The sequence below is a fragment of the Capra hircus genome, chromosome 3 (genome assembly GCF_001704415.2).
Source record: "Capra hircus breed San Clemente chromosome 3, ASM170441v1, whole genome shotgun sequence".
NCBI lineage: Eukaryota > Metazoa > Chordata > Mammalia > Artiodactyla > Bovidae > Capra > Capra hircus.
Genome location: NC_030810.1, coordinates 20,245,656 through 20,260,205, shown reverse-complemented (window position 1 = coordinate 20,260,205; position 14,550 = coordinate 20,245,656). Strand labels below are relative to the sequence as shown.

At 41.6% G+C, this 14,550-nt stretch overlaps 2 protein-coding genes across 2 annotated transcripts; one reads left to right on the top strand and one right to left on the bottom strand.

Moving 5' to 3' along the window:
* Positions 5,836-6,454, bottom strand: LOC102182562 (thymosin beta-4). The gene has a single exon (XM_013962894.2). It carries the CDS (start codon positions 6,385-6,387, stop codon positions 6,253-6,255), a length of 135 nt encoding a protein of 44 aa, XP_013818348.2. The 5' UTR covers positions 6,388-6,454; the 3' UTR covers positions 5,836-6,252.
* On the top strand, positions 13,110-13,878 carry LOC102182848 (histone H3.3-like). Its single transcript, XM_005678533.3, has one exon. It carries the CDS (start codon positions 13,163-13,165, stop codon positions 13,571-13,573), a length of 411 nt encoding a protein of 136 aa, XP_005678590.2. The 5' UTR covers positions 13,110-13,162; the 3' UTR covers positions 13,574-13,878.

The window sequence follows — 14,550 nt, the reverse complement described above, 5'->3', positions numbered from 1 at the left end:
GGATTCTTCCACAGGGGAAGTTTCTTCCCCATCATTTGTTTATAGCCCAGATTACTCCCCACTGTCTCTCCAGTAGAAGTGGCGTCCTGATGAACTAAGTCTCCAACATTTCACTTTTTGGGCTCCAAAATCACTGCAGATTGTGACTGCAGCCATGAAATTAAAAGACGCTTACTCCTTGGAAGGAAAGTTATGACCAACCTAGATAGTATATTGAAAAGCAGAGACATTACTTTGTCAACAAAGGTCCGTCTAGTCAAGGCTATGGTTTTTCCAATGGTCATGTATGGATGTGAAAGTTGGACTGTGAAGAAGGCTGAGCGCCGAAGAATTAATGCTTCTGAACTGTGGTGTTGGAGAAAACTCTTGAGAGTCCCTTGGACTGCACGGAGATCCAACCAGTCCATCCTAAAGGAGATCAGTCCTGGGTGTTCATTGGAAGGACTGATGTTGAAGCTGAAACTCCAGTACTTTGGCCACCTGATGGTAAGAGCTGACTCATTTGAAAAGACCCTGATGCTGGGAAAGATTGAGGGCAGGAGGAGAAGGGGATGACAGAGGATGAGATGGTTGGATGGCATCACCAACTTAATGGACAAGAGTTTGGGTGAACTCCAGGAGTTGGTGATGGACAGGGAGGCCTGGTGTGCTGCAGTTCATAGGGTCGCAAAGAGTCAGACACAACTGAGTGAACTGAACTGAAAGTCACCTGTGTGTGTGCTAAGTTGCTTCAGTCATGTCTGACTCTTTGAGACATTATGGACTATAGAGCCCACCAGGCTTTGCTGCCCGTGAAATTTCCCAGGCAAGAATACTGGAATAGGTTGCTGTGCCCTCCTACAGGGGATCTTCCCCACCCAAGGATCGAACCAGCATCTCTTAAGTCTCCTGCATTGGTAGGCAGGTTCTTAACCACTAGTGCCATCTGGGAAGCCTCCCTGAAGTCATCTGGTTTCTATCAATCCCATGCCATGCCTTCCCTTTGATCCTGCAATTTTCCTATGGCCTTCCAAAAAATTCTTTTTCTTTGGTTAAATAAAGCCAGTGTTTGCTGCTTACAGCTAAAGAACTCTAACAGACACAAGAGAGTAAAAATAGTATCAGAGGCTACAAGGAGAAGTAAATCATAGGTAACTCAAAAAAAGGTGATGGAAAGAGGAAATGTCAAATTAGGATTTTATACTAAACTGTGAATATGTTTTTTCACATCTTTTTGAGATGATTCAGGTATTGTATAAAATGTAAGAGGAACTGAGATAAGAGGGAAGAGTCAAGGCACAACCTTTAGGAGAATGATGTAGTCATTGAGGATGCAACAAAAACTGGTTAGAAATTATTAGGCCCAAGATTGTGGAAGATTCAATCTCCTGTAGACCATGACCCTCATTATACATTCATTATAATATATTAACATATACTAAATGCACACCCCCAGGTACCATGACAGTTTCAAGACTGACCATTAAAGACCAGAAAGTGGGTGATGGCCCAATTCTTGAAATTTCCACCCCCTCCCCCAAAATAGTTGGAATAACCCTCCCACTTGTTAGCCTATGAAATTACCCAGCCATAAAAACTAACCACTCCCATATTTCAGGACCATCCTCACCTTCTGAGATAGCCTACAATTCTGTCTATGGAGGGTGTTCGTCCAAAGTCTGTCTTAGGACAGCAGCTCACACTCTCAGCATGGAGTAGAGACACATTTTAGAAATATTTAGGAGTAGAATTGGCAGCACTAGATGTAATGTGATCCACTAGATGTAGGAGATTAAAAAAAAACAGAGAACAGACTTGTAGTTGCCAAGGAGAAAGGGGGCAGGGAGAGAGATGGACTGGGAGTTTGGGGTTGGTAGATGCAAACTGTTAATTTAGGATGGAGTAGAAAACAAGTTTCTGTTATAACACAGGGAACTATATTCAATATTCTATGATAAGCTATAATGGAAAAGAACATAAAAGAAGAATGTACATATGTGTATAACTGAGTCACTTTGCTGTACAGCATAGATTGGTGCACCGTTGTAAATTAACTATTCTTTAATAAAAACAAAAACACTGGAATGACTCCTGGGTTTCCAGCTTGAGTACATACGAGGATGGTGAGGATGGTGAATGGTTTCCCAAACACATCATGTCACTTTGGGTCTTTGCATATGCGCTTCCTACCTACAACACACTTTCTTTTAAATATCCCCTACTTCCAAAACATCTTTACTGAGGAAGCCCCCCCTTGATAGCTTACAGCAAATGGTGTCGGATTTGTGATCTCTGAAGAAGATTCAGCTTCAGAATCAGGGACAAGGCTTGGTTACTCACAGCTTTTGTTTTATTACAGTGAAAAAGGACAGAAAAAGTTTCTGAAATAGATATCAGAAGGGGGATGGAGAATGCCCCACTTGCTAGTCTTATCAAGGCCTTATATACTTTTACCAGACCCATTCTAACAACATACATGTTAAATTAACAAGATTAGAACAATAGAAAGGTCTTATCAGGCCCGCTCCCACAACATACCTCTGAAGATAACAAGATTAGACAGAAGGTTCTTGTTAAGAAGGAGAAACATGTCCTCGAGCAAGATCAGTTCAGTTCAGTTCAGTCGCTCAGCTCAGTCGTGTCTTTGCGACCCCATGAATCGCAGCACGCCAGGCCTCCCTGTCCATCACCATCTCCCGGAGTTCACTCAGACTCATGTCCATCGAGTCCGTGATGCCATCCAGCCATCCCATACTCGGTCGTCCCCTTCTCCTCCTGCCCTCAATCCCTCCCAGCATCAGAGTCTTTTGCAATGAGTCAACTCTTCGCATGAGGTGGCCAAAGTACTAGAGTTTCAGCTTCAGCATCATTCCCTCCAAAGAAATTCCAGGGTTGATCTCCTTCAGAATGGACTGGTTGGATCTCCTTGCAGTCCAAGGGACTCTCAAGAGTCTTCTCTAACACCACAGTTCAAAAGCATCAATTCTTCGGCGCTCAGCCTTCTTCACAGTCAACTCTCACATCCATACATGACGACAGGAAAAACTATAGCCTTGACTAGACGGACCTTAGTCAGCAAAGTAATGTTCCTGCTTTTGAATATGCTATCTAGGTTGGTCATAACTTTTCTTCCAAGGAGTAAGTGTCTTTTAATTTCATGGCTGCAGTCACCATCTGCAGTGATTTTGGAGCCCCCAAAAATAAAGTCTGACACTGTTTCCACTGTTTGCCCATCTATTTCCCATGAAGTGATGGGACCAGATGCCATGATCTTCGTTTTCTAAATGTTGAGCTTTAAGCCAACTTTTTCACTCTCCTCTTTCACTTTCATCAAGAGGCTTTTTAGCTCCTCTTCACGTTCTGCCATAAGGGTGGTGTCATCTGTACATCTGAGGTTATTGCTATTTCTCCTGGCAATCTTGATTCCAGCTTGTGTTTCTTCCAGTCCAGCATTTCTCATGATGTACTCTGCATAGAAGTTAAATAAGCAGGGTGACAATATACAGCCTTGATGTACTCCTTTTCCTATTTGGAACCAGTCTGTTGTTCCATGTCCAGTTCTAACTGTTGCTTCCTGACCTGCATACAGATTTCTCAAGAGGCAGGTTAGGTGGTCTGGTATTCCCATCTCTTTCAGAATTTTCCACAATATATTGTGATCCACACAGTCAAAGGCTTTGGTATAGTCAATAAAGCAGAAATAGATGTTTTTTTGGAACTCTCTTGCTTTTTCCATGATCCAGCGGGTGTTGGCAATTTGATCTCTGGTTCCTCTGCCTTTTCTAAAACCAGCTTGAACATCAGGAAGTTCACAGTTCACGTATTGCTGAAGCCTGGCTTGGAGAATTTTGAGCATTACTTTACTAGCATGTGAGATGAGTGCAATTGTGTGGTAGTTTGAGCATTCTTTGGCATTGCCTTTCTTTGGGACTGGAACGAAAACTGACCTTTTCCAGTCCTGTGGCCACTGCTAAGTTTTCCAAATTTGCTGGCATATTGAGTGCAGCACTTTCACAGCATCATCTTTCAGGATTTGAACCAGCTCAACTGGAATTCCATCACCTCCACTAGCTTTGTTCGTAGTGATGCTTTCTAAGGCCCACTTGACTTCACATTCCAGGATGTCTGGCTCTAGATGAGTGATCACATCATCATGATTATCTGGGTCATGAAGATCTTTTTTGTACAGTTCTTCTGTGTATTCTTGCCACCTCTTCTTAATATCTTCTGCTTCTGTTAGGTCCATACCATTTCTGTCCTTTATCGAGCCCATCTTTGCATGAAATGTTCCCTTGGTATCTCTAATTTTCTTGAAGAGATCTCTAGTCTTTCCCATTCTGTTGTTTTCCTCTCTTTCTTTGCATTGATCGCTGAAGAAGGCTTTCTTATCTCTTCTTGCTATTCTTTGGAACTCTACATTCAGATGCTTATATCTTTCCTTTTCTCCTTTGCTTTTTGCCTCTCTCTTTTTCACAGCTATTTGTAAGGCCTCCCCAGACAGCCATTCTGCTTTTTTGCATTTCTTTTCCGTGGGGATGGTCTTGATCCCTGTCTCCTATACAATGTCACGAACCTCATTCCATAGTTCATCAGGCACTCTATCTATCAGATCTAGGCCCTTAAATCTATTTCTCACCTCCACTGTATAATCATAAGGGATTTGATTTAGGTCATACCTGAATGGTCTAGCGGTTTTCCCTACTTTCTTCAATTTAAGTCTGAATTTGGTAATAAGGACTTCATGATCTGAGCCACAGTCAGCTCCTGGTCTTGTTTTTGTTGACTGTATATAGCTTTTCCATCTTTGGCTGCAGATAATATAATCAATCTGATTTTGGTGTTGACCATCTGGTGATGTCCATGTGTAGAGTCTTCTCTTGTGTTGTTGGAAGAGGGTGTGTGCTATGACCAGTGCATTTTCTTGGCAAAACTCTATTAGTCTTTGCTCTGCTTCATTCTGCATTCCAAGGCCAAATTTGCCTGTTACTCCAGGTGTTTCTTGACTTCCTACTTTTGCACTCCAGTCCCCTATAATGAAAAGGACATCTTTTTTGGGTGTTATTTCTAAAAGGTCTTGTAGGTCTTCATAAAACCGTTCAACTTCAACTTCTTCAGCATTACTGGTTGGGGCATAGACTTGGATAATTGTGATATTGAATGGTTTGCCTTGGAGACGAACAGAGATCATTTGTCGTTTTTTAGATTGCATCCAAGTACTGCATTGTGGACTCTTTTCTTGACCATGATGGCTACTCCATTTCTTCTGAGAGATTCCTGCCCGCAGTAGTAGATATAATGGTTATCTGAGTTAAATTCACCCATTCCAGTCCATTTTAGTTCGCTGATTCCTAAAATGTCGACGTTCACTCTTGTATAATCATTAGTCCAGAGCTTGAGGAAAAACATACAGAGCTTGAGCCATTAGCTCTGGGCATAAAGAAAAAACATTTTCTATGATTAAGACAAAAGAATGTAGAAAAAAATGTTTGTCCTTTTCTCTTCCTCAAGAACCCTGGACCCCTTTCTCCTCTTTGAGGGCCCCCAATCCATTCCTCCTTGAGGGCCCCAGACTCCTTACAATCTACCTAAGAATTAGTTCTCTCGCCCTGATTGACTCCGACTGAGTTATGTGCCCCTCTTCTGTGTTTCCAAAGCTCCCTGTACTGACCCATAGATAAGTTAAGACTCTATGTTGCCCTTAACAGAAAACCCAATTTAAATTGGCTTCAACAATAGAGGAAAATTATGAGCTCACATAGACAGGCTTCAAGCCTGGTTTGATCCGGCAGCTCAACAATGTCGTCAGGATCCCATTTTCTCTCCATTTCTTCTCTCTGCTTTTCTTTCTTTCTTTTCTTTTTTTTTTTCAGGTTTTAAAACTTTTTATTTGCATATTAAAAAAATTGTGCATTCCAATAATTAAACTCATTTGAACAACAAAAAAAATGGCACTCTGATTAAACTGCATTTTACAGCCCGCAGAACACCTTGGACCAACTTTTTACTCTAGATTTCACTGTCGTCCCACCCAGCTTCCTCCTTCACCAACATGCAAGTTCTTTTCCTTCCCTGCCAGCCACACAGGCAGATGGGAGAGGCAGGCGCGGCCTACGTTGTCAGTAGCTCTCTATTCTTTGATGTGAAAAGGGGTAGCACAGTCATTTAAACTCGATCCAACCTCTTTGCATCTTACAAAGTTAAACAGCTAAAAGAAGTAAAATAAGAAGGCAATACTTGTGGAATGTACAGTGCATACTGGCGGCACACGCTTCATTACGACTCGCCTGCTTGCTTCTCCTGTTCAATCGTTTCTTTCGAAGGCAGTGGATTTTTCTCTTGCGTTTCCGTTTTCTTCAATTTCGACTTATCGAACTTCTCAATCTCAGCCATATCGGGTTTGTCAGACATGGTTGCAGAGGGCGCGGAGCGAACTGCGAGCGAGTGAAGTCGAGTCTGCGCTGTGGCCGCCGGCGAGTCCTCTCTGCTTTTCAATCTCCCATCTTCATCCTGAAGTTGATATCACATCACCATCCTCATGGTGGCAAATGATTATGACACTTCTAGCCTTCATATCAGCTACCACATTCTTCAGAGAACTAACTTCTGAGAGCTCTTAAATGAGTGAGGAACAATCCTTCCCTAAGACCACCAGAAACAGTCTTTAGCTTCCCATAAACCCAAACTGAATCAGAAGAGGTGGATGAACCTAGAGCCTATTTTACAGAGTGAACTAAGTCAGAGAAAGATAAATATCGTATATGAATGCATACATACAGAATCTAGAAAGATGGTACTGAAGGATTTATTTGCAGGGCAGCAATGGAAAATCAGAAATAGAGAACAGACTTACGGACATGGGGAGAAGGGAGGAGAGGGTGAGATGTATGGAGAGAGTATGGCTATCTATTACCATATGTAAAATAGATAGCCAATGGGAATTTGCTGTATGTCTCAGGAAACTCAAACAGGGGCTCTGTATCAACCTAGAGGTGTGGGATGGTGAGAGAGGGAGGAGGGAGGTTTGAGAGGGAGAGGATATATGTATACCTATGGCTGATTCATGTTGAGGCTTGACAGAAAACAAAAAAATTCTGTAAAGCAATTATCCTTCAATTAAAAATAAATTAATTAAAAAAAGAAATCTGAGTTTACTTTCAAAATGCATATTATATGAATGGTGAAAGCAATCTTTTTTCATTTAATATGAATTTAGTAAAAATATTACAAGCAAAAAAAAGAAGAAGAATGCAATGACATGAAAGAAAAAGAGCCAAAAAGGGCTAAATAGAAATGCTCGAAGTAGAATATTATACAACAGTGAAAAGGAATTAACTACTCCTGCACTCAACAAGAATAAATTTGCCAAACTTACTGTTGAGTGAAATAAAACAGACATGAAAGTGTATATATACTGTATAATTTCATTTTTATAAAGTATAAAACCAGTGAAACTAATCTGTTTTGTTAGGAGTCAAGATAGTGATTACCCTTAGAGATATAGTGACTGGAAATGGGCAAGAAGGGAAACTTGTGGGGTGATAGTAATTATCTATTTATTGATTTAATTTAAAAAGAAACATTAAATTTGTGAAAGTTTATCAAGTTATACACTTAATCGGTACACTTTCCATATGTTACACTCCAATCAGAAAGTAAGAAAATCCTTTCAAATTAAAAAAAGAAAAACCTATATGTGTAAGGAAAAAGATTGGAAAATACCAGTCTTTTGCAATACCAAAATAATTGCAGCATTGCTTTTGACTTCTGGATAAATAGGTTCTTTTGTCTTCTGTGTTTATCAAGTTTTTGAAACATAGCTCTTGATTGAATCCAGTTGAATTCCTCTCCAGACTCACTTGGACCCACCTGCTTCCTGCCTCGCCACTCGGTGGAGAGCTAGTCTTTACAGTGAGCCTGTCTCCTGATGCAGTAGCCTGCTTCAGCTTCCCCAATTATGTGGGCCAGACTTCTGTCCTTTCTTTATTGCACCTGCTGTAGCAGGAGCTGCAGCAGCTATGACACTCAGGTCTGACTTAACCAGATCCACAGAAAATCTCACTCAACACCACTTCCAAAATAAGCTGAATCACTTGCTATGGATTGAGATCAATCTCCCAAGACTGCCTTGAGGATTCAGGATATAATCTGGAAGTACAAGGGAGTTAATGTTTCATTCAGGGCTTCCCAGGTGGTGTTAGTGGTAAAGAACCTGCCGGCCAGTGCAGGAGATGCAAGAGACGTGGGTTTGATCCTGGGTCAGGAAGATCCCCTGGAAGAGGGCATGACAACCCAGTCCAGTATTCTTGCCTAGAGAATCCCATGTACAGAAGAGCTTGGCCAGCTACAGTCCACAGGGTCACACAGAGTCAGACATAACTGAAGGGACTTAGCACACACACGGTATAATGAAGTTGACCCATGCAAGACAGAAGGGAAGAGTCAGCAGTTTTCTCTTCCTCTCCCTGAGAAATGATTCCTAGACACGATATAGGCATTTTACATGATCTCTCAGTCCTATATAACCAAGCAATTAGCTGTATCTTATAAATCTGTGGCTAGCTCTGTAGACCACCACCTTGACTTTTCTTTCCCTTCCTTCCTGATTTTTCCCTTATTTTTGTCCTGAATATTGTTTATTGAACATCACGATAAGCCTTGCCATGTAAATTTTGCCCTGAGCTTTGATTTTCCAGGGTAACAGGCTAGGATAAAACTATATACCTTTACAATGAGTGACGAGAAGGAGGGGGAAATGAATTAAAAGAGATACCAGAAGTGAGTAGTGTTAGGGAAACTAAGACAGGTAAGAATAATTACCGTTTTACTAAGCATCTACTATCTGCCATACTCTTTACATTTATGTTCTCTAATTTTCACAGCAGAAACTTTTGAATTCAATTGGCATGAAAATCACTGGTGACTTTGTGGAAAGCTGGCTCTGTGGAATGGTTGGTTAATCCTGAGCCAGATGGCTTGGATTTAGGGGTGAAGAGGAGATTAAGATGTGGAAAACCAGAGGGCAGACTTTCAAGAAAATAAAGAAGGGAAGGAAAGTGATGGATTAGTGGCTTGAGAGAAAAGCAGATAGAGGGAGTTTTTCACAATATGGGGAATTTGAACATGAACTTGTGCTAAGGGAAGGGTCCAGTGGAAGAAAGTGGAAAAGCTCCAAAGAGAGAATAACGGGAGGAATCATGCTTTTAGCTAACATTTACTGAGAATTTACGAAGCACTACTATCTTAGTCTGTTTTCAGACTGCTTCAGATACTGCAGACTGGGTGATTTACAAAGAGCAGAAATTTATTGCCAACCATTATGGAGGATGGAAGTCCAAGGTCAGGGACTTACTTACCTGATCAGTCCAGCATGATCAGGTAAGGGCCCTCTTTTAGATCATAGACTTATTGTATGCCTCACATGGCAGACCGGCAAGGGATCTCTTCAGAGACTCTTTTATAAAGAATTCCACTCACATGACTTACACACTTCCCAGATACCCCATGGGAATTACCACATCACCTTGGGTACTAGAATTTCAACATATTAATGAGAGTGGAGAGGCAGAGAGGCAAACATTCAGACTATAGCACCTAGTCTTTTCCTAGGTGCAAAGAAGAACACAAAAATGGATCAGACTTGTCCTCTGGCTTTAAGGTTCACAGTTCAGAGGGGCTAAAGTAAAAGAGGTGGAAAGCAGACCCCGAGATGGGTGCACAGAGGCAGCATCATGGAATGCAGGGGAGACAAGGCTCAAACAGATGAAGAGTTGGAAAGTAAGAGGGGTCTCCTAGGAATGAGGATGGCACGGCCCACTCTGGACTACTAGGTGACAGGGACAAGTTCTCAACCCTGCTTCACTGAGCATTTCAGGATTTGGCAGAATTGTCTATAATAGAATCTGAGAGGAATGTGGTCAGGTCAAAGGGATGAGGAAATGGCCTCTTTCCAAGTTTCTGAGTCTATCTATAGCAGTGGTTTATTTGCTGGCAGTTCCTGCTTACTTTGGATTGGATTACCTGAGAATTCAAGAACAAAGTTCAAATTCAAGAGGAGCCTTATGCAAATCAAGACAATAAAAAGGCCGCTCCGGAAACTTATAGCCAGGAGAAGCAGGGGCCTAAATGCCTTATCAGATGAAAGGAACCTGAGACAAGAGCATGAAGAGAGGTTCATATCCTCTGACCTGCCCCTCAGCAGGGCCTCTCAAACTCGTGGATGCAAACCCCTTATCTGTCAGAATTCCTGGAAGGAGACAGAGACCTTAAATCTAGGCTCACCTTCACGTGCTCATGGCTGAGTGCTTTTTTATTCAGTAGTCATTCATTCATCTACCACTTATTGAGCCCCTGCCATGTGCTAGGTATTCTGCTAGGTTGCTGGGGATACCATAAATAAGACCTTGCCTTCTCGAGCTGACCCTCTAGTGACATAATAGTACAGGGCAGGGTATATTTAAGGAACAGCTGAATTCTTTCCAATCCATGAATGTCCCTAAAGGGCAGAATCATTTCTAAACACTGAACAGCTCAGAAACCAGCCCTTGAAGCAGAAACTTCCAGCAAATGGATGATACAGCTTGACAAGACTTGACTAATTTTCCCTAAGAGTGAGACTCCCTGCCTCAGTAGCTACTGGGAGTGTCCTTGGATTTATATATGGAGGCATCACTCTCTTCCTCAGCTCCTTGGATCCTATGACCCAATATAAGAGCCTGCTGAGGGAGCAAGGCTGCCATCAGGCCCTCAGAGCTATACCAGGCAGACTCCTTCCTCATCAGTCTAGGTTCAAGCTCTAATCCCCTCATTTCCCAGCATGACATTGCTCCTGTGCATGACTCCACTGTACCATATTTCACTGTGAACTAAGACTGTGCTCTATCCTATGTTACCCATAGGACTGGGACCATATCTTTGAGGCCAGAGATTGATTTAGGAAGCTTGCTTTAGCTATCTTTTTATTGTTTAATTAAAATTTTTCCCCCCTGGCCTAACTATGAGGCATATAGGATTTTAGTTTCTTGAGCAAGGACTGAAATTGGGCCCTGGCAGTGAAAGCATGAAGTCTTAACCACTGGACCACCAGGGAATTCCTAGCTACCATTTTAAATAGCAAAACAATAGCTAATATTTATTGGGCTCTTTCTATATGTATCGGGCACTGTACTGAATATGTCATAGAAATTACCTTGCTTAATCTTCACAACAACCCTGAAAGTAGCGACCATTATCCTTGTTTTGCAGTTGAGAAGAGGCTAAATGATTTTGAAGCTCACACAGTAAATGGAACTCTTGCAGCCTTCATCTATAACTCCAAAGTCACGAAGGCAAGGATGCTTTTTCCAGGACACTCCTTTGCCTCTTGCAGTGAGTTGTTGATCTCTGTGACCCTGCTGCTAAGCATGATGTTTGGTTCATACTAAGGGCTCAGTGAATAAACTTCTGAAAATTGTTTGCACATATGGTCCAACATGCACTCAAAGGAGTAACAAACTAGTAGGGATTAGCAGTGACTAGAGCCGGGCCTTCGTAGGTCAGCGATTCTTGAGAGTACCACCGACAGAAGGCACACACTTCTAGACACTAGTGTGGTTACCATCAGCTGGAAATAGAAGTGAGTTCTTGGGCACAGAACTTTCCAATGATTATTCTGTCTTTCTTGTTGTAGGAGATTTGTGTAATGCCTCAACCTGCCTAATGTAACATGACTGAGGTCAGTAACTTACAGCGTCAACCGTGTACCATGGTGTCTCTCTGCTTTGCTGCCCCAGGGCTTTCTCCATGCTGTGGAAGGCAGCTCAGCTGTGTGAGGCTGCAATCCGAAAATGTGAGGGAGTTACGGTTTCCACAGGAAACCCTCAGAAAATGGAAAGAAAGGGGCCTGGGGGTAATACTCCAGCCTCCCCAGCCTTCACTGGGATAATTTTGAGATGTGGTTTCCAGAGTTTTTCAGAAGAATCCTACATGGATTGATTCTGGTTGCCCATAGTATTAAGTAGTTGATGTATTAATCCTTTCCCCTTTTCTGTTTTATGTCCCCACTCCCTTCCTTCTAATTCTTAGGGGCGTTTCCCAAATAAATGATCTGTACCTAAGTACTAGTCTTAGTGTCTGACTTTTGAGTGGTCTCAACTAAGATATAATACTTGAAGGAAAAAAAAGCAAAAACAAAAGATATCATACTTAGGTATTCCTTTTCTTTAAAAAAAATAGTGTGCAAAAAAAAAATAGTGTGCTTCCTTTATAAAACCAATACATATTTTCATTGTAACTTTTAAAAAATAATTTGGAGTATAGTTTATTTACAATGTTTATGCAATTTTTTAAAAAGTAATTTTATTTACTCATTTATTTTTGGCTGTGCTGAGTCTTCGTTGCTTCACAGGCTTTTCTCTAACTGCGAGGAGTGGGACTACTCTCTAGTTGGGGCGCCGGTTTCTCATTCTGGTGGCTTCTCTTGTTGTGGAGCACTGACTCCAGGGTATAAAGGCTTCAGTAGTTGTGGTTCCCAGGTTCTAGAGCACAGGCTTAATAGTTGTGGCGCACAGCCTAAGTTACTCTGCAGCATGTGGGATCTTCCCGGATTGGGGCTCGAACCTGGGTCTCTTACATTAGCAGGTGGATTCTTTATCACTGAGCTACCAGTGAAGCCCCTTATTGCAGCTTTTGAAAATACAAAAACAACAGTCCAATTACTTAATAAGTCACTATTATAGCATATGAGAAATTATTACCTACTTGTGTGTTTATGGGTTTTTCTGTATGTGCGTTTATGATTTGAATTGTTCTGTAGTCTAAACTACTAAAATAATTATTCTATTTATTTGTGATTTAATTCATAGAAATTCTGTTTATTCTCCATGATGCTTGTGAATGTGAGAAAAATAGGTTTTGTTTGTTTGTTTGGCAGCGGAGCCCACACCCCCTGCATTGAAAGTTTGGAGTCTTAACCACTGGACCTTCAGTGAAGTTCCTGGGGAAAATAAATTTTTAAAAAACTTCTGTAATAGTGGGATTGAGGATGTTTGGAAAGTGAGTCATAAGATATAAGTTATAAAAAGATTGAGTTTTCAATGGTGTTCGCAGCCGCCGCCGCGCCGCCGTCGCTCTCCAACGCCAGCGCCGCCTCCAGCTCGCCGAGCTCCAGCCAAAGGAGAAGGGGGGTAAGTAAGGAGGTCTCTATACCATGGCTCGTACAAAGCAGACTGCCCGCAAATCGACCGGTGGTAAAGCACCGAGGAAGCAACTCGCTACAAAAGCCGCTCGCAAGAGTGCGCCCTCTACTGGAGGGGTGAAGAAACCTCATCGTTACAGGCCTGGTACTGTGGCACTCCGTGAAATTAGACGTTGTCAGAAGTCCACTGAACTTCTGATTCGCAAATTTCCCTTCCAGCGTCTGGTGCGGGAAATTGCTCAGGACTTCAAAACAGATCTGCGCTTCCAGAGTGCAGCTATTGGTGCTTTGCAGGAGGCAAGTGAGGCCTATCTGGTTGGCCTTTTTGAAGACACCAACCTGTGTGCTATCCATGCCAAACGTGTAACAATTATGCCAAAAGACATCCAGCTAGCACGCCGCATACGTGGAGAACGTGCTTAAGAATCCACTATGATGGGAAGCATTTCATTCTTTAAAAAAAAAAAAAAAATCTCTTCTTCCTGTTATTGGTAGTTCTGAACGTTAGATATTTTTTTTCCATGGGGTCAAAAGGTACCTAAGTATATGATTGCAAGTGGAAAATAGAGGACAGAAATCAGGTATTGGCAGTTTTTCCATTTTCATTTGTGTGTGAATTTTTAATATAAATGCGGGGACATAAAGCATTAATGAAAGTCAAAATGTTTCAGTGAACAAGTTTCAGCAGTTCAACTTTATAACAATTATAAATAAACCTGTTAAATTTTTCTGGAAAAAAAAATAAAAAGATTGAAAGCTATTACTTTAGAGACTGTATTTTCCCATGATGTTTGTATCAGTTTAATAGGCTGAAATGGAAGGAGGGAACATTTTCGAACATTAATTAGCAAAGTCACGTTGACAAGAAGAACCAAAGTATGCTTAGCCAGAGGGCCACTTCAGCTGGAGAGTAGGTTCATGTAGAACATTGACTGCTTAGCCAAGAAGTTTGGACTTTGCAGAGATAGTAAAGGTTTCTAAGTGGGAAAAAAAAAACAAACAAAAAACCAATTAGAGGAATACATTGGGAAGATTAATTGGGTAAAACATAAAAAATAGATGCAGTTTTGGTTAGCACAAGGCCTAAGCCTGTGTTGTAAGAGTCTGAGTTAGGGAGGTACTTCATTACTAGAATAAAGTGAATGATCCTTGTCTGCCTCCGAAGTCAAAGAGAAAAAGCACCAGGATTGCAAACTTCTGCTAAAACTCTAACAAACTATAATCTGTCATAGGGTACGTAAGGACCAACTTAATTAACACCATTCTAATGGCAATAACTCAACATTCAGAAAACTAAGATCATGGCATCTGGTCCCATCACTTCATGGGAAATAGATGGGCAAACAGTGGAAACAGTGTCAGACTTTATTTTTTTGGGCTCCCAAATCACTGCAGATGGT